The sequence below is a fragment of the Amborella trichopoda genome, chromosome 9, assembly GCF_054954075.1.
Source record: "Amborella trichopoda isolate Santa Cruz 75 chromosome 9, AtrichopodaSantaCruz75HAP2 v2.0, whole genome shotgun sequence".
Classification (NCBI taxonomy): Eukaryota; Viridiplantae; Streptophyta; class Magnoliopsida; order Amborellales; family Amborellaceae; genus Amborella; species Amborella trichopoda.
The window spans coordinates 42,585,302-42,611,120 of NC_142344.1; the positions used below are offsets into that span (position 1 = coordinate 42,585,302).

At 38.2% G+C, this 25,819-nt stretch overlaps 1 protein-coding gene across 8 annotated transcripts in view; it reads left to right on the top strand.

Annotated features, from left to right (window-relative positions):
• Positions 1 to 25,549, top strand: part of LOC18438955 (Transducin/WD40 repeat-like superfamily protein) — an 86,092-nt gene extending 60,543 nt beyond the window's left edge. For 6 of the 8 annotated variants that reach the window (XM_020670200.2, XM_006849129.4, XM_020670202.2 and 3 more), the window contains exons 14-22: positions 1,752 to 1,960; positions 2,122 to 2,340; positions 13,603 to 13,789; positions 21,409 to 21,656; positions 22,862 to 22,954; positions 23,028 to 23,129; positions 23,392 to 23,749; positions 24,162 to 24,299; positions 24,875 to 25,549. In XM_020670200.2, the coding sequence (XP_020525859.1) occupies positions 1,752 to 1,960; positions 2,122 to 2,340; positions 13,603 to 13,789; positions 21,409 to 21,656; positions 22,862 to 22,954; positions 23,028 to 23,129; positions 23,392 to 23,749; positions 24,162 to 24,299; positions 24,875 to 25,348 (2,028 nt within the window). In that variant the 3' untranslated portion in view covers positions 25,349 to 25,549. Of the gene's footprint in view, positions 1 to 1,751; positions 1,961 to 2,121; positions 2,341 to 13,602; positions 13,790 to 21,408; positions 21,661 to 22,861; positions 22,955 to 23,027; positions 23,130 to 23,391; positions 23,750 to 24,161; positions 24,300 to 24,368 lie in introns of those variants that run through there. The other 2 variants (XM_088846537.1, XM_088846538.1) reach the window with 2 other exon arrangements.
• Positions 25,550 to 25,819: the final 270 nt, after the last annotated feature.

Below are 25,819 nucleotides of genomic sequence, written 5' to 3' on the forward strand. Positions count from 1 at the left end.
CACTAAAAATCTGGCGGGTAAGAAATTTCTAGCAAAAATCCATTGGAGAATCAGAAGCCTGATTCATTTTGTGTGTTTTGGGGGATCATGCAAGAATAACAGAGAGAAGGTAAAAGGCAAGAATGAATCAATTCAACATAGGTTTCCATTATCTAGTTTGGCGAGTTCCACTCTTCAGAGGTTTAAAATGATTTTTCTGGTGGATTTCTGGCGGATTTCTGGCCAAAATGTTTTCTGATAGGCTTCCCAGTAATTGGCTGGGGATGGGGTTGCAGGTCGAAGGAATAGAGTTGGCTGTTCCCCTTCTAGGCGGATTAAGATTTTTTTTAGTTCATGAAGAACATGAATGGTTGGTCACCGATGAGCATGGGTTGATACAGAAAGTTACAGCTAAAGTGATCCCAAGTGACTTGTCACCACCATTTTGTTTGGTGAGCGTTCCTTCTCAAAGATTGTGGATAAAAGAATCTCTATGTTCATGATAAATGATCGTTGAGAGCTACTTTCAATTTTTTCTCTTAGTCACATTTTTGTTTTTCTTTGACTTCTTTAAAGGCTTTCTGAGTCATGTACAGTTGCTCAATATAAGATACTCAATATAAATCTACATCTTTGTCTAGAGTCTAAACTGAGTTTTCTTGCATTGTATTTTTTAACCCCTCTCTCTCTTCTCCTTGAATGTAAGTTTCTCACTTTATGTTTCTGGAGAAATCACAGGGGAATAAAAACTAAAAGTTGTAATCACAAAGAAGGTGAGATCACTAGAACAAAGGACTATATGGTGATCGGGATGAAACATACTTAAAAACAGACCCTATGTAGTTTTTGGTTTTATAGAGAAAAAGGGGGCTTTGGTAGGTTTTGGGTTTTCGAGAGATTCAAGGTTAGGTTTTGAGAGAAAAAGAAGAAAAAGAAGGCAGAGGGGTGAATTTAAAAAAGGGATTCGGTAAAAGGAAGGGAATGAAATGTTGTCTGAAAAGAGGGCAAGGGCTACCCATTTCCGGTTGTCCCTAACTAGGTTTTTGTATGCACTCTGCACCTTCGAGATGGTGCGGATTCCGGGGGATGCACCACCACTTTGGTGTATTTGAAGGTTAAAATGGGACATTGGTAGGAATAGAGCTCTAGATGTCATGTTGTAATACCCCAGGCATCCTGCTGACCCAGGCCTAGAGGGCATTCCTTAGTTAATATGTATTTTACCTTTTGAATTCATTGTTTTCTGCTATATAGTAAATCGACTCCCAGTGGTGCACTGTTTTGTTCTCTCTATTTTCTAAAATTCAATGCTTCACTTTGATACTAGCCAACAAAGTGTCCAAGTATGTCAACCTTTCTGGATTTTTCTCGTTTATTTCGAGGTTTTTTATTTGGGTACGTACAAGGTAAGGAAGCATGACCTTCTCAATTCTAAGAATTTATTTATTTTGACTAATTATCATTACTTCTATATTTTCACTCATTGGATATGGCTGTTTTTTATGCTATATATAAGAAATGTCACTCATTAGCATGTATAATGATGTGTTATATGTGGGAGCTTATGTTTTCTTAAGAGTGGACACATATAGCATTATTTCTTAGTTCTCCTTATGGTTGCTTAATGTTTTTCTTGGCTTTCTCTTGCATTTTTAAGGACAATGTTTTACATAATTGACTTAATGATTTACCTGTCCTTCAATTGACTATGTATATCTTTGTCCAGTGACTTGATGATCTATTATTTATTTCCTTTTGTGTCATTTTACTAGGTTATTGGCTTGCATGGTGGTGCATTGCTTGGTGTAGTATATAGAGCAACACGAAGAGTGAGCCCTACCACTGGAACTGCAATCTCTTCTATTCAATATATACCGGGCTTTGGACATGGTGCTCATTCATCATTTACTCCTGTTGACGATGCCATGAAGGTCTCAACTGCTGAAATGTCAACAAACTTTCAAAACTTCGAGCTCTATAGGTGCGAAAAGGATAATTCTTTTTTAATGCTCCTCTTTTTGTTTTTTATTTATAGGAATCATTTTCCTTTTCTTTACTTATAATTGATATTCCTGAACTCTTCTGACAACAAAGTCGTGTTTTGTTTCACAATTTAACTGGATACATTGTGGGATGTCACAGTTGGGAAACCTATGAACCTGTGAGCACTCTTCTTTCTCAACCAGAATGGACTGCATGGGACCAGACTGTCGAATATTGTGCTTTTGCTTATCAGCAGTATATTGTGATTTCCTCGTTACGTCCTCAGTACAGATATCTAGGGGATGTGGCAATTCCGTCTGCGGTCAGTGGAGTCTGGCATCGAAGGCAGTTATTTGTTGTAACACCAACTGCAATTGAGTAAGATTAATTAACCAATCTACTCAACTAGGCCAACATAGGTTTTGGTGCCTAATTGAATTCTGACTTGCTTTTGCTTTCTAGATTATATCAAAAGTATCCAATAGGTGCTTGCTGCCACCTATGAGTGACTTGCATAAATTCTTATCTCCCTGATGTCTCTTGTGCCATGATATATACTCTCATTCAAAGTTCTGAGTAATGATTAGTGGTAATGTTTCCTGTGTACTAAGTAGACATTGGTGTGGCATGCGAAATAGTTTCTTGTATGAGTTTCCATTGGCAGATTTTTACTGACAGAGATTAGTAATCATATGCCGTCCAATTGACTTTACTGGTTATTTCCTTTAGATGTTTTGATCTTATCATCTTCTTGTTCCTCTTTTACTGGCACAGCATGTGTCTTCATTGTCTTGAGAGTTTCATATTACTTTTTAATTTAAAGGAGATGACCACTTCTTTATAGCATCTGAAAGGCAACCTATCCATTATACTGGGAAATTCCTTTTCTCAAAATACCTCTTAATCCCAGATCAGCTTGAAATCTCCCTTTCTCTCACAACCCTATTCTCACTTACTCTAAACGCTAAGATCTCCCTCCTTTCAATCTGAAGTTAGACCCAAATCTCTTTCTTAACCCTAATCTCTCTCTCTTTCTCACCAGCACCTCATATATGTATATCTATATATATGGACAAGGTTTCTATGGGTCCTAGGACTCATATGTAGAAATGTGTCCCCTCTTGAAAATCTATTTTTGAGATGGATTTAGGACCTAAACTTTATAGAATATAAATCTCTAATATGGAGATCATGAATATGTAAAAATAAATAAATTTTAAAAACTTAAAATTAATATTTTCATGAATAAACTATATCGACCTGTGATTTTAACTTTCTTATGCATCCATCTTTGAGATGGATGTTTTATGCCTCAGGGGACACAATTGTAGAAATCATCCCCCAATGCCTACGACAGTTTGGTTGAGAGAGAGAGAGAGGAGGGATCTCACCTTGTCCTATCTGACTGATTGTATAGGCTATATTGGGCGTCTCTATTATCAAAACCCTAATTCCACATTAATAAACCAAAAAAAAACTAATTATACAAAAGCCTTAATTTCTCTCGTCCTTCCACTCCAACGCCCTAATTTCTCACTGACATATTGCAGCCCTCATCTCCAAGTCTGGGCTCTTTCTTATTGCAAACATAATTTCTCAGAATCCGTAGTTCTTTTGTTCCTTTCCACTAAAAAAAACAAAAATAAGTCCTAATTTCAGAAACTTAAAATTTATCCTTAGCCCTTTATTTCTCGATTAATATACCATTTTATTCCTCCTTTCTTCTACTGTATTTTAACCCTTGTTCTCCCTTTTACAATAATATCGGATCCATTATCTATGGTCACCACCAAGTTGACCTCATCTAATTTCATATTATGGAAGGGCCTCATTGAACCCTTGGTCTGTCACGTATGACCTATTGGATACCTATATGGATCTTCTAATCCTCTGTCCATACTTGTCACAAAAGAAGAGATTGACAATAATGGGCAGTGAACATTGTTTCGACAAAGATTGCGTATGAAGACTGGTTTGCCAACAACCTACAACTTAATGGATGAATCAATGCTACTCTTGAGGAAGAAATTCCAGCAGCAATTATTGGAATGCGAAATGCTACAGATGTATATAAGGCTCTTCATAATCCCTTTTGTAAGAAACAGGCATGTGTGATGCACTTGAGGTTTTCTCTCCAGCAATGCTGGCAAGAAAAATGGCAGTTATAGAGTGTTGCATTAAAATCAATGGGCTTTGCAATTAGCTTGCCAAAGTCAAGTGCAACTTTGTTTTGTTTCTCAATTGACTCGAGTGCAAGTCAAATTTTGTATTTTAACAATTTTCTGTTTTATTGAAGGATCCATTGTTGGGGACTCCATGCACTTGAGGGGATCGACAAGGAATTTTCTGTTTTATTGAAGGATCCATTGTTGGGGACTTCATTCACTTGAGGGGATCGACAAGGACATCTATATGTCGTGGATGATCATTAGAGGAAGTTTCCATTACTACTATCTTCATTCCTAGTAAATGTTGATGCCAATGTTTGGTATCACTGTCTGAGGCTTTGTAAAGAGGGTTGATCCCCTCATCACCCAAGAGTTGAACTTCGTTCAGTTGCCATACTTGTCACTTGGGTAAACATTCCCAACTTCCTTTTTCTCATTCCACTAAACGAGCTTTCTTGCCTATTAAATCATTCCGGTGTATGTGGACCATCACTGGTAGCTTCTTCTTCTCACTTGAGATTTTATATAATCTTTGTGGATAATCAAACTTGCATCTACTTTCCCAAAGAGAAAACCCAAGCATTTAATACTTGTATACAATTCAAATTTTTTTAAAAAGTCATTTTTATAAACCAGCTCTGTTTTCCGAAGTAGTGAATGGGTGAGATCTCATCTCTTGTTTCCGAAGTAGTGGAAGTAGCCGACCCCAATTAGTTGGGAAAAGCTTTGACGTTGATGATAATGATGACGTACTCTACAATAAAATGGAGTGGCAAAATGAAAACATCACCATCTTTGTGAGGTTGCCCTTTCTTTGTTCTCTAGTGGGGCACCAAAGTAATTACAGATTGAAGCCTTTCATACAATTGTTTACATTGTAAAGCGACTGCCCATGATGTTTTGATTGGTTGAACTCCTTATAGTATGTTTTATGGTAAGAATGCAAATTCTTCGATCTTTTGGATGTTATGCTTATGTCCTAAAGACAAGATCAAAGAAAGGAACTCTCCAAAGGAGAAAGAGTGCACCTTTGTGGGTTGTGAAGGCTATGCAGTTAGAGCCCTAACTTAAACATGTCACCATCTCATGACATGTTAGTTTTGATGAATGAGGATGAGCAATCCACTTAAGGTAATCTTATCTCAAGCATAGTGTGATTCTGACAAGGAATCTTCATAAAAACCACTTCCTAGAACTTAGGAATCTCGATTCCGTAAGTTGAGAATCTCATTTGTGTAATCTCGGTCCCAAATTTTTTCATGAATCTTGATGCCATTATTTGTGTAATCTTGGTCCCAAATTTTTCGAATCAATTCCAACATTTATTGAATCTTGATTCCATGTCTGTTTATTCTTGATTCCACACGTGATAAATCTTGATTCGTTATGGTTTTGAATCTAGAATCTACAACATAAAATACTTGCGTTCGTAGGAGCAAGGACCTTGATTCAATCAACATGGAATTTTTCTTCTACCTCCATAAGATACTTGTTTGATGTCAAAATCTATCTCTACCCATGTGTTATTTTTTAATTCATACAATAATATATCCATTTGTGTGCTTGATGTTTATACTGAATTTCTCCCCTATCACAATGGCATAATGTGAATGCAAGCAAAAATAAAAAGTAAAAAATATAATAAAAAAACAATTCGAAGTACATAACATCCAATTTCCTGAATGGTTACCACTTTTTAAAGGTAATTGGTGTAGAAATCTTCATTCGATTCGCATGCTTGTAATAATGCTAAGATCGACTCGAATCACATTTCTAATAGTGCTAGGATGGATTGCCTTTCCTTTAAAGTATAATTGGTAACTACAACGCATACAATAAATGCCATGGCACAAAGAAAATCCTATTTTGTCTGTATAATAATGAAGTCAAGATTGCAATTTAGAAATACATTAGATAACATTTGTATAATTTAAGATAACTTCCCTAGTGGACTACTTGACCCTAAGTTCAATAATCAATACAAGGACTTCAAATCTGAGGAACCCTTCTACAATTCTAATAGGATACATTTGATGTCGATTGCTTAAATAACTTCTTAGTCGATAAAGCATGAGATGTCGTTGATATATGAAAATTGTTTTTATGGGGCTTCGTACTTGACTCAATGGAATTACAAATCTTGATTGTCAGTTGGGATCAAACTCGACTTTAAGTTAATATGATTCCCGATTCCAAATTAGCATGAATCTTTGTTCCACATTTCAAAAACTAGATTCCAAATACATCGGAATCTCGATTCCATTTTTGTCAATTCTTTATTCCCAAAAAAATAGGAATCTCGTTCACTACGATTCCCATTGTACGAACGCCGATTCTGAAAACAAGAATCTTCTAGCCGGCTGTGACTCACCGATTCCGATTCCTAAAGCGATTTGGGTTCTCAGGCATTTCCAACAACTATGTTCTCAAGAGAATTTCAACAAGGGTACAATTCATAGCACTCAAGATCCGTAATGAGAGATGAAGTTATCTTGTTTGGGCTTGCTCCCAACAATACTCATTAACTTAGCACCATTGATGAGAGAACGCCTCATCACATAGGTGGAGATTTTGAGCACCTTTTTGATGACGACACTCCATCTAATGAGCAACCTAATGCTGTGACTAAAGAGGTAATCGTATATTAGAGATGACTTCCCAATGAGCAGCCCAACATTGCACAAGGAGGTGATTATATATCATAGATAGTACTAGAGTAGACAGCATGATGAGATCATGGCCAGCAAGTTGGATGAAATAGAAGGGCAGCAAGCAGAAAATACACAAATACCGGGGCAGAAAGGTGATAATGCTGAAAATATGGGTGTTGGGTCTGCAGGCAGCACGCTGAATATGGAGAGGCTGCCACAATGAATGACGATAGTGCAGTAAATCAAAGCATTCATTGATCTATCCATATCTTTCATCCTATAGGTGGATGGATAAGCTATGGAAACTTCACAAGTGATTATTCAGCATTTATATAAAATGTCTTAAACTAAGGAGCCTACCAGCTATAATGTGGCAAAAAGCAAACCAATGTGGGTTGAAGCTATGTCCTTCGAAAGAAAAGCCACGTTCTGGAACTACACATTGTGGGCAACAAATTGGTATACAAGATAAAGTAGTAGTTCGATTGTTGGTATATAAGATGAAGTGCTAGTTGAATGGCAGTATCGAATGATTCAAAGCTTGATTAGTGGTAAAAGGTTTTAATCAACAACACTTATGTAAGCTAGGATCAGCCACTCATTAATCTTGGATTACAAGAACCTAAAACTATTTTGGAGAACCCTTTAAATTCAAATGAAGCTAAATATCTACAATTTCAGCAGTTAATTATCTAAAAAATTAAATAAACAAACTTGTGTAAATCAACATGTAATTCAAGAGTTTATTTTAATGCCTAGAGGATATAATTTCAAATTTATAATGGATTGAAATCTGCCCCTAAACAAAATTAAGTTAAATAAAAAATTGATCTCGATCAGATATAAAGCTAATCTGCTACCTGGTGAGAAGCTGGTGTAGATTTTTAAAGTAACTCCCGAAGGTTTGCACAACTAGTTTTAGAGTTTGTTAACATGTAAAACATCAAAGTTTTGACTTTAGGTGTGGAATAAGGGTTAAGGTTTCAAAGGGTTTTAATTAATTCTAGGAATCTATGGGTTATTTTGTTTAAGGGTTTTGATGGATTCTTTGAATGAGGTGTATTCGTTGTTTGGAGTGTTGTAGTAAAAGAAAAAAGAAAGAAGAATTTAGGAAAAATAAGGGAGAAAGAGAAAAATTAGAAAAAGTGGAAGCATACAAAGACTTAAAGGAAGGGAAAAAAAAAGATGAAGGTAAAGAAAGTAGAGGACAAAAAAGTTTAGGGGGAAGAAAACGGAAGAATTGAGAAAAGAATTGATGAGAAAGAGGAGATGAAGAAATTGAAGAGTACCATGGAAGCGACAGACCTTGGGAGGTGTTACCAAGGCTTTTCTGCCTTATATCAATGAATTGAAGAACCCCTTTTAGGGTTTTTCTTTCTCAAAGTTCTTAAAATAAAATTGTCACTATTCGAGTAAAGAATGCATTTCTTTTCCAACTTGATGTAAAGAATGCATTTCTTCATGAAGAGTTAAGATAAGTATACTGGGAGTATCCCCTACGTTTTAATGAGAAGGATCTATCGGAGTACTTTTGTGAGTCGTAGACATCCTTTTATCATTGAAGCGGCTTCTTGTAAATGGATTCAAAGCTTTATCATGCAATAAAGGACTATGGTTCATGAGGACAGCACTGATCTTTTTCTTTGCATCCACAGGAGCGCTAGAGCCATTGTGATTATCCTCATGCATGTTGATGAAGTACCATTTCAATACTTTCTTCAGATCTTAGCATCCACATCAAGGGCTTCCTTCATGTTATATTTCAGAGGAAAGATTTTGAACAGCTATGATACTTTCTCGAGAGAGAAGTGTCTCACTCAGGATGAACTCTGATTATCTGAATATAAACATGTGCTTGGTTTACATGAGTGCAATAGTATGTTGCATTGCAAACTATCAACCACTCTAACAGCACCCTAGAAACGTTTGATAGTGGATAAAGGAAAATTACTTGAAAAATCATAGAAGTGCTGCAACATGGCAAGCACACTTAAGCTCCTCACCCTCACTCGTCCCTACATAGCCTTTACAGTAAATCAGGTATGCTGGTTTATGCACGCACCCACGAATGTCCACATGGAGGCATTAAAATGCATAATCCGATGCTTGAAGTTGCACAATTAATATTACATACCTAAAAACATGTAGATGATATAAGTTTTGCTTCTTTCATTGGCTACTCCGATACCAGCTGGGTGGGAGATCTTGACTCGCATAGGTCGGTCTCAAGATATGCATTTATTTTGAAAGACACTTGGTATCTTGTAGTAAGAAGCAAAAGTTCGTGGCATGATCAAGTATGAGCATTGGATTATATGGATACGAAATCTGATCATATAACTTGGTTATAAAGTATAACAACGAACCTTCTATTGTGATAATTGGAGGTTCTTGCTATTGTCGCTAATCATATTTCTCTTGACTGCACGAAGCACTTAGTATTAATTATCTTTTTGTGCACGAGAAGATAGAAGCAGAGGTGATTCAAATGATTATATTTGCATCGAGAATCAAATTGTTGACATTTTTACCGAAGGGCTCACCAGTGAGTGACATCACTTTCTAAAAGACAATTTATACATGTCCAAGCATGATTGACTATGAGGGGGTGTTAGACTATGTATCATGTACAAGGGGCATTGATATCATAGTTATCGAGTCCTCCACCTTGGGAGGCAATTCTACTCTGAAATCTCACTCTAGCACTTCGGAAAAGGGATCTTCATGGAATCTCATTTTCTAATTTAGGTTTCTCACTGCCCACCATTAAGGAATCTCAATCCTGAGTGATTTAGGATCTACATTCCACCACATTGAGTCTTGGGCTTATAAGTGCACCAAACCGTGATTTGATTTACATGTTATTGAAGTTTTGATAACGCGTAATCAAGATTCAAATGCAAATGTCTAGAGTGAGAGAATGATTATCACATAAAAGAGTTTATAAATTGATACAACAAAGAGAACTTTTTTTTTTTGGTTACATAAATTAGCACTTAAATGGGTTATAGAATGATTGCAATAATATTATGAAATGCTTGAATTTCCTTAAATTTTATTTGAAACATTCTATTCTTTAAAAATTATTGTTAATTAAGACAAGAATTGTATTCTCTTTATTCAACAAAGGAGGATTGGTTTCTTGAAACTCTACTTAACCCCAATCGTAAATACTTAATAATAGGGGAACCTGAAATAAGTGTCTCATTTTCTAAAATTTATTATTAATTAAGTAATTGTACATTTTTTATTTAGTGAAGAACGATGGCGTGTTTAGAAACTCTAGTAACCTCGATTCTAATACTTAGGGAGCCTTGGTCAAGGGCACTCAAGGACTTTGATTTTAATACTAGTGGGGAACCTTGATTAAGGTCCCGCAATACATTGATTCCAATTCATGTGGAACGGCTTGTTCCATGTAGTCGAGAACTTGATCCCAAAAGTTTGAGATTATTATTTTTTGAATATTTTGACTGTTATATTAAATAAGGATAAAATTGCATAGGTATAGGCTACCCACATGCCGGTTGCCCTGTATAAAAACCCCAGAAGGGCGGAAAAAAATGATATTGCGTTAGGTCACAACAAATGCTATAGAGTCAGGAGGCATTAGACAAAAGTATCAAAAAAAGGGACGGATGCATAAAGTTTGCTGAAAATGTCCCATGTGGATTCGCAATAGAGGCTTCCGCTAGTGTAGCACCTAGTCTAGGGAGGGTGTCGGCTGCTGCATTTTCTTCCCTCCATGTATTCCTCCATGAGTCGTGCACATTCTTGCAAAGGTCGTTTTTGGAGTCTCCCTCAATGAGTAGGGTTGAGCTCCAGTTGGGGTTGAAGTTCTAAGGGCCTTCTAGGAGGCTAGGGCCTTGGCTGAACTGGATTCGGCATATGCCCGATTGAGGAGTAGGAGATGAGGGTACAACCATTGTGGTCTCTGAAAATGCCCCCAATGCCCGTTGGACCTAAGTTACCCAAGGAGCAGCCATTGAAGTTGAGTTTGTCCTCAACATGTTCAGGCGGCCTCCATAAGGAGGTGCGTGCGGTCAGGCCTTAAGTTTAGAAGAGCCTCCCAATCTTGGTGAAAGTTCGCGTAGGAGAAGTGCTTGAAAGAATTGCTATTTTTGGCCCAAAGATGACAAGGGATTTGATCATATCTTTCAAAGCGCCGATTGTTGTCCTCTTGCCATGGAATATCTTTTTTGTTTCTCTCGGTCCAAATGACCCAAAGCACGACTGCTATGGAGGCCCTCCACAGGGGGATCCCGGACCATGACCAAGGTGGGAGTGGATGAAAAGTTTGAGATATTTGGATCTCCAATGGGTTGGGATCTCGATACCTAATATATGCGTTGTATCAGTGGTGATGCTCTTACCATTGGGATCTTTTGGTCTATTGTGTTCCCCCCTTCGGACAAATTACTCCCGTACTTGCTCACCTATGATGTCATTCTTATTTGTTATTTTATTTCATAATATTACATCCCTGGATTTTTAAGGCATATATGTAGTTGTACATACCCTTACATCAAGTCTTGTAATATTTAATCACATAGTGAAGATGCAACCCCATACATAGTGAATGTGGGGTCCACACTGGTCTCTCTTGCTATCCTTTTGTCTCTCTCTTCTCGGTGACAAAGTATCATAACTTACAGTCACTTCTCTAATTTCTCTATAATGCTGAAAAAACTCTTTGCTGATTCATTCACAAAGTCACATAGGGGAATTAGACGTATAATTTGTGGGTAACTGATATAAACCTAAGCATTCCTTGCTTTCAGGTGGTATTCCATGCCAGATTGATGAGGAGAATGTCTAATATGTATCTACATCTTAGATATCCTTAAACCAGTTTTTGAGAGATGTGTTTGGGGAGAAGTGCGACGGCCAATGTGGCTGCAATATTCCATATCACGAAAACCCAATTATCAAATTGAAAGGGTCATTGCAACCATCTGAATGATTGAGCTTTTGTGGCAGGGCTTGCATCGAAATCGTAAATTATATTTGCCTGGTCATCTTTTGGCTGCCTTCTATATTAAAAGATTGAGCTTCTAAATACAATTCTGTTTGTCTTCTTAGGCCTGAGAGTGCCTCTTTAACACACGGTTGAATATTCTTGAAATGATGATGCACGACCAACGGGTTGGATCCTACATGAGTCTGACAAAGGTTTAGTGGGCTATATGTGAGGTTTAGAGTCAGCAGCGTTTAAGGTAATCTAAGATATCCTATTTTTAGTAGCAGTGAATAATTGGAGGTCTTAAGGGGGTTAGGACTAAAGGTGGGATGAGGGTTTGGTGAGGTTGAGGTAATGTTTAGGGTTTGAAATAGAGGGTTTAATGGATGTTAAAGTTGCTAGAATTTATCAGGTCCAGTAAGATAGGAGGATGAGATGGATTGTAAGGTTGAATTAGGAAAAGGTAAGTGTTTAGTTTGTAGCCTCTGGAGGTTGTGTATTTGGAATGAGGGTTGTAATGGCATAAATTACTTGAGGGTTGGACTGCTTAAACTAGGGTTTATGGTAGATCTTGAGTCAGTGAATTTTGTTTTGGGAAATCTTAGACAAGGATGTGCCTCAAGAGGGGAAAGAAGGGGGATGCAAGCTTCTGTGGGGAGAACCTCCAATTGACAAGCTAGGGTTTTGAGTAATCTTGCTGTTAAAAGAATAAAGAGGGCTATAACCTTTGCGGGAGATTTCCAAACCTAGGCTAGAGTTGTAGAACATTTTCTACAAAAAGATAAGGAATCTTTCTCTAAACGTAGCCTCACCTCACACCATAGATAATAATTGCTTGACTTGATTTGGTTCGCCATATAGACCCACATGGGTGTTTGTAGACGTTTGAATCCTTCTTTATTTGACTGAACTTTAGTACCCAAGTTATGTCTACTCCTACGCTTCTTAATCTTCTAGGTTATTCCGAAATTAGTTTAGTTCCTTTATAGTTTCAGAGAACCATACCTTTACAATACATTGAAAGAATCATTCTAACATCTTAAATATAATCAGGAAACTAATTTAACTTATGAAACAGAGAAAGAAATAATTTACTAGATTTGAAGAATCTCAACTGTCTAATTTATGGAGCTCACAATCTTCTAGAAGATTGATCTTTCTAGAAGGTGGTCTACCTTATAGGACTCAGTAATGGAATGAAACCTAATGCCCTAAGGAAGTAAAATTTGTTACTGATTTTTTCAGCAAGCTTTTGGCCATAAAGCCGAAAACATCCGAATTATGAACAACCCACAGAGATAAGGGTCTTATCACTTGAAGAAATCTTGAACTGATGGTTTGAAGTACCCCAACAGACATCCTGGTGAAAATTTGTCCTTCGAAAGCTGACTGCATCAGAAAATCTTCTATTCATCAGTAATGATTGTGTTACAAATTAGTGCAAACTTGTGCTACGGTTTTATTTGTTTACTGGACATAATGCAAATATAAGAGATGATTGTCAGTTAGTTTAATCATAAAAATGACACGTCTAATATGCATATGTTCTTTTAAGCAGTGTTTTTACAAGGACTCCTGCTCTGACTCACTTGGGTCCCCAGCCCAAGTCACCCAATATAGAACTGCATAATTCTGTTATGATATTTTCAGTTCTTCAATGCCACTTGTGAAATGTATCATTTTGTTTATCCCATCCTACTGATAGAGGTGATGTTATATGCTTATCTTATTATATTGATATCTTAAAACCTGTCGTGACTTGGTGCTTGTCTCGCATGTTTTCAAAGGCATGTAATTGTTTGTATTATTTTATCTTTATTCTTTCTTTTGAAGCTAATGTAACTTTCTATATTTCTGCTAGATGTGTTTTTGTGGATGCTGGTGTATCATCAATTGATCTAGAAACAATAAAGAAAAAGGAAGAGTTGAAGGCAAAGGAAGCACATGCTAGAGCTGTAGCTGAGCATGGGGAGTTAGCACTGATCGCAGTTGATGGTCCAAAAGCTGTTGCTCACGAAAAGATACCCTTGAGACCTCCATTGCTTCAGGTCTGATAATTGCAATTCTTATGCTGCGTTATAGTTTATAATGTATTGACATGCTCCAGAATCACATATACTTAAAGCTCTATATTATGTTGTTCGATGATATTTATTTTTAAGATAATTGAATGTTGAGGGCAATTTAGTATTGACCAATAAACCTTAAATCTACTATTTATTTATCCTGCTTATGCTGGCACATTTCCACCTGTTTGTCTGTTTGTTTTTCTTGAACCCTACTTTTGTTGAAATCGCCACAAACTAGCACCTAAACAGAAAAAGTTGGGTTGAAAAAAAAAAAACTTATTTTTCCTGCATTACAGAGTAGTGCTAATACGACTACTCGTAGGGTGGTGGTCCAAACTCATCCTAATATAATAGTAATTTCCACATGTGATTCTTACGTGGTTGATATGCTTCACTAAGCTTCCCCATGAAATCATGCTTCTATTTTTTAAAGTTAAAATAAAAATTCTGTTTATATTCAAAGAGATGACCCTCAATTTTTAATACTGATTTTGAAGCGACATTACTTGGTCATTTCTTGGTTTCTATACAGTATTATCTGTTTGTTTATTGTTTCTTACTGTATCAGGCCAAACTATTATGGTGTTCTATACTTCTTGGTTGTTAGTGAAAGAGGACTATGTGATCTAGCACAATATGTATAGTTTAAAGTTTTCCTTTTTTTCTCTTTTGCAATACCTGCTAGAACACTTACAGATGTCCAAGAATTTACAATCTTTGTTAAAAAATAAACTCCAATACAATCTAGGATCTTCTCTTGCATACCATTGCTTGCATACCATTGCAATTCTATATAATTAAATAAAAATACAATGCATGAAGAATCAAGAAATAAGGAGCCATTAGAATTACCGAATACCTTGCCTCAAGTTACCCCCAAGGACTTCGTACACCGACTTTCCTCTATCAATGGTGCACGGGTCTTGGTCTTTCTTGAATCTCAACAAATGAAAGCTTTGGCTAAACCCTCTTCTTCAAAGTATGAGAACATGTGTGTGCACAACATGGGGCTTTTCCTCTCTTGAGTATGTGGGGCGTGTCCCCCTTTCTTTATAGACCACCTAGGGGCGTGCCCCCTTTCTTTCTTTTAAAAACCTTGGAGAATATGAGAGGGAGAGATGGGAGTAGAGAGAGGGTGGCGTGCCACCTTAGGAGGAAGAGGGAGAGGAATCAAATTCGATGTAGGTAATGGATCTCCCAATGTGATGTATTTATAATAGAGAGGCTAGGTTTGGAATTTAGGGTTTAGCCATCTTTATGGAGATTTGATCTTGACCATATATCATAGGTGACCTGTGGGGTGAGAGATCTTAGCCATACAATCTTTAGATCAGTCATCATGATCTAGAACCTTATCCCTTAGTTTCTTTAACCTAATCCCATCAAAATCTCTTTCATGGAAAAGTGTCACCTAATTGAAATTTGTCATATGATTTTCAATCATCATTCTTTCTATTTTGAAATCAATCAATCATATAAGAAAAATGCAATTGTACTAAGGCACTCCATCTCTACTAGTGACCGTATCCCACACTCACTTTCTTAAATTGACCCAATAGTTTCCATGACCCACAGTCCATCTCAAGGGTTCATGATTGGACCATCAAAGCCTGCTAATAGGTGATGAGAACACAGTTGTAGTCTATGGACTACAGGTTCCCCCTATGGTCAAGCCTAGGTCACACAGACTTGTGCACACTTATCGCAATTGGTGCATGGGGGTTATCTCTTGCACATATACATGTTACACCCTCAATGGATATAACATTTGGAATTAAAATGGAATTTAGGGTTTAGCCATCTTTATGGGGCAGCAGTGAGATGGTTCATGACTCCCATAGAGGCTATATCCAATCGCACACACCGGTCACACAGTCCCTTAGCCAACGACTTTGGGCATCTCTCCGACCTCTTACCCTAAACCCTCCATGGTTGTGTCTCATGCCCAGAGATAAAAGGTTTTAAACTCAACCCAACCTAGCTCATTAAGTCTAGTTTGAGCTTCGGCATCAAAATTGCCATAGTTGGTCCCCTTGGACCGTACTCCCATTGGAGTATCATATCACTAAGGTCATAATTTTACATGCTTTCATGGGGCCTTTAAATTGTCACATAACCCCAACATCTCCCACTTGGCCTTTGAAGGCCCTACAATCTCTCTCTTACATTGTCATCTGCCCATTACAATCTCTCTCTCAAGCATTTCTCACTTATTTTCTCTCATGCTCCTTATATAACCTGGTGAACTCCTTCACCATCAGTCCTTTCACTAAGGATTCATGGATATAGCCTCTGTGGGAGTCATGAACCATCTCACTGCTGCCCGGATCTTGTCTCGAATGTAACCATAGTCCATCTTTACGTCTTTAGTCTTAGGATTATGAATCATGGACTCGTTGTCGCATAATATCTTCATACACCCTCATCGCATGTGGTCGTATTTCAGCAACTGAAGGAAGATCTTCAATCATGCTGTTTCCTTTCGTAGCCAGACAACCAGTACCACATATCCAGGTTTCACTGTGGATTGCATTGCCGTATATTGTTCCAGCTGCTCCACCAAGTATAAGCAAGTACTCCCACTAGAATGTTAGATTATCTGGATCCCCTCGGCAGTTTACAGTCGAATACATGTTATAAAATTGACTCAAAAGGGCAATATAAAGACTCAGTGTGGGCCTCAAAACATTTTGTTAAGAAGGGATACAAAATCATGACATTCACGTCACCAAAACAGTCTTCGTTTTAGAAAACAGCTTTTGAGCACCCTTCAGTAAAATAACCATGTCTTTCAAACCATAGGGATTTTGTCCATGAAATTATTATTTTTTAAAGTAAGACTCAATTTCAGTGAAATACAGTCAGATATTCCCCCAAAATAAAAATATTTACTTGGTGGAAAAATTCATAGAACATAATATACAGTTCTTGGATTTTGCAGGATCATAACTAACACCCCTCAATGATGTGTCCACGACTCTCAATCCCCACATGATCTCCCATTGAAATTTTGCAGGGAAATACTACTTCAAAAAAAGACAAAATATCACTGGGGTATACCCGAGAAAAGTACCTCATCATCTAGGTCATATCAGTGCGCCAAAATAGCACAAAAACCCTTATCTGCAGAGTGCCTTTCTGGGTTGGAAACATGCCAATACTTTTTCTGGAGGTGTATCACTTGACCACAAAGCCATTGGCTCTCAAGTTTCTTGATTCAAAACTCACAAAAAAAACATCCAAAGAAAAATCAATATAGCAGCAAGTGATTAAGCTCTGATATTAATGAAAGAGAACAATGTAATCTACCACAATATGTATAGTTTAAAATATTTCTTTTTTTCTTTTTCTTTTGCAATAACGGCTAGAACACTTACATATGTCCAAGAATTACAATCTTTGTTAAAAAATAAGCCGTAATACAATCTAGGATCTTTTCTTGCATACGATTGCAATTCTATACAATCAAACAAAAATACAATCCATGAAAAATCATGAAACATGGAGCCATTAGAATTACCGAATACCTTACCTCAGGTTACCCTCAAGGACTTCGTATACTCCACACCGGGTCTCCTCCACTTGGCATACGAGATCTTGGTCTTTCTTGAATCTCAGCAAATGGAACCTCTGGCTAAATTCTCTTCTTCAAAGTATGTGACCACCTAGGGGTGTGCCCCCTTTTCTTTTTTTTTCTAACTCTTAGAGAGTATGGGAGAGAGAGATGAGACTAGAGAGAGGGTGGCGTGCTACCTTAGGAGGAAGAGAGAGAGAGAGAGAGAGAGATCAAATTAGGTGCAGGTAATGGACCCCCCAATGTGATGTATTAGGTTATGGTTTGAGATTTAGCGTTTAGCCATCTTTATGGAGATTTGATCTTGTCTGTAGATCATAAGTGACCTGTGGGGTGAAAGATCTTAGCCATACAATCCTTAGATCAGTCATCATGATCTAAAAGAATGTGCTAGAACCTTATCTCTAAGTTTCCTTAACCTAATTCCATCAAAATCTCTTTTATGGAAAAGTGTCATATGCTTGAAATTTATGTCATGATTTTCAATCAATTGTTATACTTTCTATTTTGAAATGAATCAATCATATCTCTCCATAGCTTCTAGATGGCCTCCTCAACAAGCCACCATGTAACAAAAGGAGAAATAAGGAAAGAGTGGGGCATCCCACTCAAGTGGGCCCCTTGGTGGGCCTCGATAAATTTTGGGCCCTCACAATCTTAAATAGATTTTAAAACAAATAAAATGAGTTTTTAAAAAGCATAAGTATTTTATTTTTCTATGAATATTTAAAAACCTGAAAATTCAATTTTTGCTTATGAAAATATCTATTTTGATAAAATAAAATATCCAGCGCCTTCTAAAAATTCATATCAAGTTCTCGGTAGCCTCCTCTATAAAAGCTTAACTTTGCCCCCCACTCTCCTGGGGAATCCCACTTCGGTTCTGTCCAAAGTTTGGTCCACCATAGCTCCACCCAAAGTTTAGACTTTCAACTAACTCACCTGCTCCCATAGAGCTCTCACAGTGGACCACCTCCAAAAGGAGAGAGATCCCGATCCCTTATAGGTGTGCTTTGTGTCAATGTGAGGAGGAATCAAATCCCCATCTATTCATCCTCTGTTACTTTACCTACAATCTTTGGGGCCAAGTGTTGCAACTATTTGGCATCAAATGGGTCACCCCTCCCTCGGTCAAGGCCTTGATATCTTACGATTTCGACTCATGTTGGCCGAAGGCCGGAAGAATCCTTTGGAGGGCAACAATAGCTGCAACCATTTGGACAGTCTGGGTGGAAGGAAATGTTAGAATTTTTCAAGGCCAAAAACTCCACACAGTGGCACTCCTACACAAGGCAATCTCTTTGGTCACCTTTTGGGCCTCATACCATAAGGCCTTTTCGGGCATTCCAGGGATCCTCTTCCTCACTCAATGGAAAAATGTCCTTTATCACAAACCGCGTTTGCAAACTAGAACCAAGAACTGGCAACCACCGCCAGTAGGAAGCATCAAGTTAAACTTTGATGATTGTTCCCTAGGGAATCCAAGCCCCACAGGGGCAGGGGGGGTCTTCAGAGACCACCAAAGCAACATCCACCTAACGTTTTCTGTGCACCTTGGTCTCAAGGATTCCCACCACGCAGGAGCCTTGGCCCTCTTACTAGGCTTGAAAAACTTCAACCATTCTTGGGCTTGCACCTCATAGTGGAAGGAGACTCACAAAATGTCATCTCCTGGGCAAGTAAAATGTCTTCTCCACCATGGCACCTAACCTCAATTTTTGACGAAATTGATCACATTTGCAGGGCTATGGACGTCTCCTGGAAGCATATATGGAGGACGTCCAACGACACCGCAGATCTCTTGGCAAAAGAAGGAGCTAGAAGCCAAGGACAAGCTCAAGCAGGGTCCAACTCCTTTTTTGCTCTGGACCATTGGCACATAACCTAAAACTCCTTGTATATTGGCATATTTTTGCCCTGCTGGAATTTTTTGAAAGCTCCATGTAAATCAAGGTAATTGGGCGGTTTCTATAAGCCCGTTTTGTACATGATAGACTAAACGCATTTTTACCGAGTCACCCTGTGTGGGTGACTTTGAACTCTCACATCCATATAATCATTCCCCACAGCAATACAATGTTAACTTTATCAAAAAAAAAAAATTCTAAAAATCATTTAACACAATTAATTATGTTAAAATTATTTTGATGGAAATCGGATCCAACTTCATTAAGAAAAATGCAAATAGACTGAGGCACTCCATCTCTACTAGTGACCATGTTTTACACTCACTTTCACAAACTGACTCAATAGTTCCCATGGCCCACAGTCAATCACAGGGGTTCATGATTGGACCATCAAAGCCTGCCTACAGGTGATGAGAACACAGTCCTAGTTTATGGACTATAGGTTCCCCCTATGTTCAAGCTTAGGTCACACGGACTTGTGCACACTTATCGCAATTGGTGCATGGGGGTTATCTCTCGCACATATACATGTTACACCCTCAATGGTGTTTGCTTCTCAATATGGCTATCATATGTAGATGTTGTACAATGGTCATGATGAGGATTTACCCTTGTTCCTTCAGGCCCTCTAATCTCACACAAGGGTCACACCGTCTCTTGGCCAACCACTCTATGCATCTCTTCGACCTCATCAAGGGCTAACCCTAAACCCTTCACGGTTGTGCCTCATGTCCAGAGATAAAGGGTTTTAAACTCAACCCGGCCTAGCTCGTTAAGCCTTGTTTGAGTTTTGGCATCAATTTTGCCATCTTTGATCCCTGTGGACCGTACTCCCACTGGAGTTATTATATCACTATAGTCATAATTTTACATGCTTGTAAGGCCTTTAAATGGCCACATAACCCCAACGGTAAGTGTTTGTCACTTTAACCCTTCCAGGGTTGTAGATGTTGTAGATAGAATGAGCTTTTTTCTTCCTTATTTAATCAGGTTTTTTCCTTTATTGCTCTCAATGGTAAGGTTTGTCCTAAAGATCTTTTGATGGCATTGGAGGGCAAGAATTTCTTAAGTGATTCTGATCAAAGTGACCAAGCTCAGAAGTGTCCAAACTCCTTATCTGAATCAGTGCTTCTCGAAGCCTTGTTTTTTGTTGTATTGCATTGGATCCAAAGCTCTCTTTAGATGATTGGAAATTCAGAACTGAAAAAAAAATTAAAATCATTGATTATCCAAAGAGTGTGAACTGTGATTTGTCCACACCTAAATATCATTTTCTGAGCTTCTCTTATACCTTCCCAATAAAAAAATGTTTTCCTTTTTTATTTTTGAAGTTGTTTTCTGTTTAGAAAATTTATCTTTGTCTGAGAAGTGATTGACTGTATTACCATAGAATAGAGTTTGTATACAAAATCCCCCGTATGGCTACCCGCACACTGGACACTCTAAAAGGGTTTCCAAAGTGCAAACCAAAAAATAACATCTGGATCAGCGGCCTACAAGAAATTGACTGCAGGCAAAACAGATGAGATATCGGGGAGATAAAGAAGGGGGAGTGGAGAGAAATAGAGGGATATATATATATAGAGAGAGAGAGAGGAAGAGTGAGCTGGAAAATGGGAGTGGGTGGTGGACAGAAATAGTCAATGGAAAGAGATAAAGAGTAATGGGTGGAAAGAGAGGAGATAAGAGTGAGAAGAGGGTGAGATATTAGAAAGGAGAAAAGGAATGGGAGGGTTTCAAGCTGTTGGGCGCATCGTCATCGAGATGCCTGCTGCTCCTTCCTTTGTCAACCTGCCAAGTGAAATTACCTTTACACTCACATCCATACATGTTGCATCCATTGCTTGTCATGTTTCTTCTCCAAATTTCTTACTATGAAACATGTATGTTTTTATAAAAAAATAAACACAAATTCTTCTTCTGTGATCTTTGGTTATATTCTGAGAATAATTACATGAAACTCACTGACATAAATATACAATCCATTCATTTTAGAATATATCCAATGTGATCAATCAGGATAGTTGTTCGTGATCTGGACTTGCAGTCCTTCATCTATTAGCTGTTGCCATCTGCTATGGCTCTATGACTATTAACTCCATTATTCGCTCTTTTAGGTTGTAAGGTTGGCTTCTTTCCAGTATGCGCCTTCTATTCCACCATTCATAAGTATGCCAAAACAGTCTAAAATGGATATGGAGGACATGGTTCCAAGAGAGATGGAGGAACGAAAGGTCAATGAGATAGCTGTTGGTGGTGGAGGGGTGTCGGTGGCAGTCACACGTTTCCCTCCAGAGCAGAAGCGTCCAGTTGGTCCTCTTGTTGTTGTTGGTGTCAGAGATGGGGTCCTCTGGCTGATTGACAGGTAACACCTTGCTTTCATAAGAGTTGACTATTGCATAATGCTTCGATTTTTATTTTGTAGTGGTGGCCAATGATTTATTATTGGCAATCCATCACTTTGGGTTACTGAACTGTGCTAAATTTTTATTCCTACGAGCCACAGAGAATACATATATTGTATTATTGTGTGCTGTTATGTTTGTTTATCATGTGTAGAGTGCATTTTTGTAAATGTATAATATGAGTTTTTTTTGGTAGATAATGTATAATATGAGTGCTTATGTCATATGAGGTTTTTATCCTTTCCATGTTGTCAAGATTCTAGACAGATACAAATATCTGTCATGGATTTGTATGTGCGTAGTTTTATCTTTCTTGCCAGTTTCCCCAATTGATTACCTGATGCTCTATCGATTTTTATTGGATGGTAAGCACAAAGTTATCCTATAATAACGATCCCCTTGTTAGTTATCCAAAAACACGATTGTGGTGTAGGAGAACTTGAAGAACATAGAAAATTAGCAAGAAAGCACCTTGATACAAGCAAATTTTGGAGAAACCCCAATGCTTTCTCCCACCTATGGCTCAAGCCTTAGTCTTCTTTTACAAGACATTCTTTCTAATGGAAAATTATTGTTTCGGACAATATTTGCTCATACAATTAACTTTTGACCAAAAGGTCCTAACTTAAACTTAAATTTCGTAATAACAAATTTGCCCCTATGAATAGTACCCATGTATAGTATTCATAAATAGTGCTTGTGCATAGCTTCCATGAAATAAACAAAAAAATATAAAAACCCTAGAATCCCAAAAAAACTAAAAACACTAAAAATAGACCCTAAAAAAAATTATAATATACATCCTTTAAAGTTGAATAAAAATAAAGAACAATTTCCATCAGATTACCATTGGCTTAATGGGTGGATCCAATACATGATGCTTCAAGGTGGACCTTTATGTTCCATGCATGGTTGAATTTGCTGTTCTTGATCAACTCATGTTTATACTAATTACCATAGGAATTTGCTAAAATGCAATCTTCTCCAAAATCTTGGGCCTTCTTATATGAATCTTTCTTATATGAATCTTGTATGGGATGTTTGTTTCAAATGTAACCTTTTTCCATTTTCTATTGTATAAAAGTAATTTGTTAAGAGATTGCTGCACAGTTCCTAAAAGTGAGTACATCTCCAAGTTTGGTTATACTTCTTTTCCCTATCTCAGGTACATGTGTGCCCATGCTATAGCTCTTAGCCACCCAGGTATCCGTTGCCGCTGTCTTGCTGCCTATGGGGATGCTGTTAGTGCGGTTAAATGGTATATCTTCTTGACCTCTTTCATTCATAGGCTCACCCGTGTCAAGAACTTATCATGCTGCTGCCTGTTACAGGGCTAGTAGGCTTGCTAGGGAGCACCATGATGACTTGGCTCAATTTTTGCTTGGAATGGGATACGCAACTGAAGCTCTTCACTTGCCTGGAATATCTAAGAGGTTTACAACTCAAGAGCACCCTCAGCGTCAACGCATTGCCGAGTTTTTACATGGCATTTCTGAACTTTGCCTTTATAGTTGTGTTTTTTTGGCTTGCATCACATTAACCTCCTCTTTTGGTTTGCCGTCCATTCATAAAGTTATTAACCCTTTGCATAAAGATGAAGATAGTGTTTTGTTTTTTTTGTTTTTAATATATATTTTCTTTCCTAATCTGTTTAAATTTATAAATTGGATTTATAGTTTATTCCTGTTTTTCCAGGTTGGAGTTTGACTTGGCAATGCAGAGCAATGATCTGAAACGAGCACTTCAATGTCTATTAACCATGAGCAATAGCAGGCATATTGGGCAAGAAAATGTTGGGAGAGAAGTAACAGAGATCCTCAATTTAGCAGCTAAAGCAGAAAACTTAGTAGATACTGTCCAAGGAATAGAAAAATTTGCAAAAGAATTTCTCGATCTTATTGATGCCGCTGATGCAACTGCACAAGGTGATATTGCTCGGGAAGCTCTTAAGAGGCTGGCTGCTGCTGGTTCTGTAAAAGGGGCTTTGAAGGGTCAAGAGTTGAGAGGGTTGGCACTACGACTTGCAAATCATGGAGAGTTGACACGCTTGAGTGTATGTCATAATGCTTTAGCCCTTTCTTTCTAAAGAAAGCGTACACTATTTTCTTTAGGACTATGGAACTACCATGGTCCTTAGGCACAGCACTGCTAAGTAGAATGATGAGTGCTGATGGAGAGTGCGGGAGTGGGCCTGTGGGTCCACTCTCTCTATCGCCGCCCATTTCACTAGGTGGTGGTGCCTTTAGGAGTATGGTTTTTCTATATATCCTGTTTAGGATTATTATATACTTGGCCTTCCTCAATTATACTCTCATGCATAGATGGAAATCCGCCAAGTCAGGCCTATTTGCTTGCATTTAAACATGTGCCCATAGATGTGCATTGTGCAGCTACACGGATTTCATGTGTAGTCATTGAAACTCTGTTATTTGAAATTCTCACATGTTCTTTGTTTTTCTCTCCAGGTTCTAGTAAATAATCTGATCTCAGCAGGCCAAGGACGTGAGGCTGCATTTGCGGCTTCGGTATTGGGAGACAATACTCTCATGGAGAAGACATGGCAGGATACTGGCATGCTAGCAGAGGCTGTTCTCCATTCACATGTAATTTTCTTTCACATTGCATAATGTCATGGGTTTGAAAGTAAAAAATAACCGCTTATTTCTCTTTAGGCCTTTGACTTTCAAGATCTAAAGCACTACCTGTAGCTTTGAGAAAAAAGGAAGTATACCGTACACCATTCGTTATGGGATATTTGGTTGATCATGGTGGCATCCACAGCCTGTTCTGGTCACTGGTGGTGGGGTTCAGGTGTGTCTTCAGGTACTATGGGCAATCTCCCACTTCTTTTCATTGAGAACTGACCTTGGATGCCCTAGTGTGCCAAGTCCCATACACTGGTTGTGTGAGAAATGTGAAGCTGCCCTGTTACCATTACTATTTAGAATGACAATAGCCACTCTTTTATACAAACAAACATCCGTGTGTGTGTGCGTGCGCTAGAGCGGATGAGGGGGGCTCCCCAGGGGGTGGGGGGGATGGGAGGGGTGAGGACGTGGCCTCCCCTTGTAGTGACAGCTTTTGCAAAGTTCTCTAATTTGAACCCTTGACAGCATTTTCTTTCCCTCTCCTGTCTACTCATTATCATCGCCTCTGAAAATAATGTTCCTCTCTCTAGGCTCATGGACGCCCATCACTTAAGAGCCTGGTTCAGGCGTGGAACACCATGTTACAGAAGGAGCTTTCCAACATTCCCACTTACAAATTAGTCAAACTGGACCTGCAATCAGCTGCATCCTTAGAGGAACCAAAGCTAACAAGCTTAGCAGAGGCAGGCAAGAAACCGCCAATTGAGATTCTTCCTCCGGGTATGCCTTCACTACCTTCGTCAATCACAGCTAAAAAGCCACCAACTCCCACTCCTCAAGGGACACAGCAACAAAGCAAACCACTTCTCATAGAAGCTTCTCCGCAACCAAAAGAAACACCAGAGGTCCCACCTTCTGAGCCTGAAGCACCGAGTGAAACTAAGCCTGAAGCATCGAGTGAACCTATGCCTGAAATTCCAAGTGAAAATAAGCCTGGAGGACCAAATGAAACTAAACCTGCAGCACTGAGCGAAAGTGTTCCTGTAGAATCAGAGTTATTTTAATGGTTGTTACTTCATTCTTTTCTTTTTATTTTGAATGTATGTCTCACAGATTGTATATTAGTCATTCTTTGTACTGGTTTGCTGTCTCTTTTTGGTTGCTTTCTTACCTCTTTTGAAGGGGTGATGAATTTTCACTTTGATTTGATTTTATGTTGTGCATTTTATTCATGTAGTAATGCAAAGCTCATTATTTCCCGGGCATTTGGATACTTTATTTGTATCAGTTTGGATGGGGACTTCATGATCTTGTGGACAGTGGATGGTGTGAACCGTTCATTGGGACATAATATTTCCTCACTCTTTTTAATGCCAACTGGTGTTTTTCTTTTTCTTTTCTTTTTTTCTTTTTTTTTTTTTGTTTCAACCTAATTTTATTTTTGAGGACCCAAAATTCCCTTGTTGAGGATGGGCTTTTTGATTGGGAGTAATATTGCCATTGTGGCATTGATAGCCATTTATATTTGGTTCGTG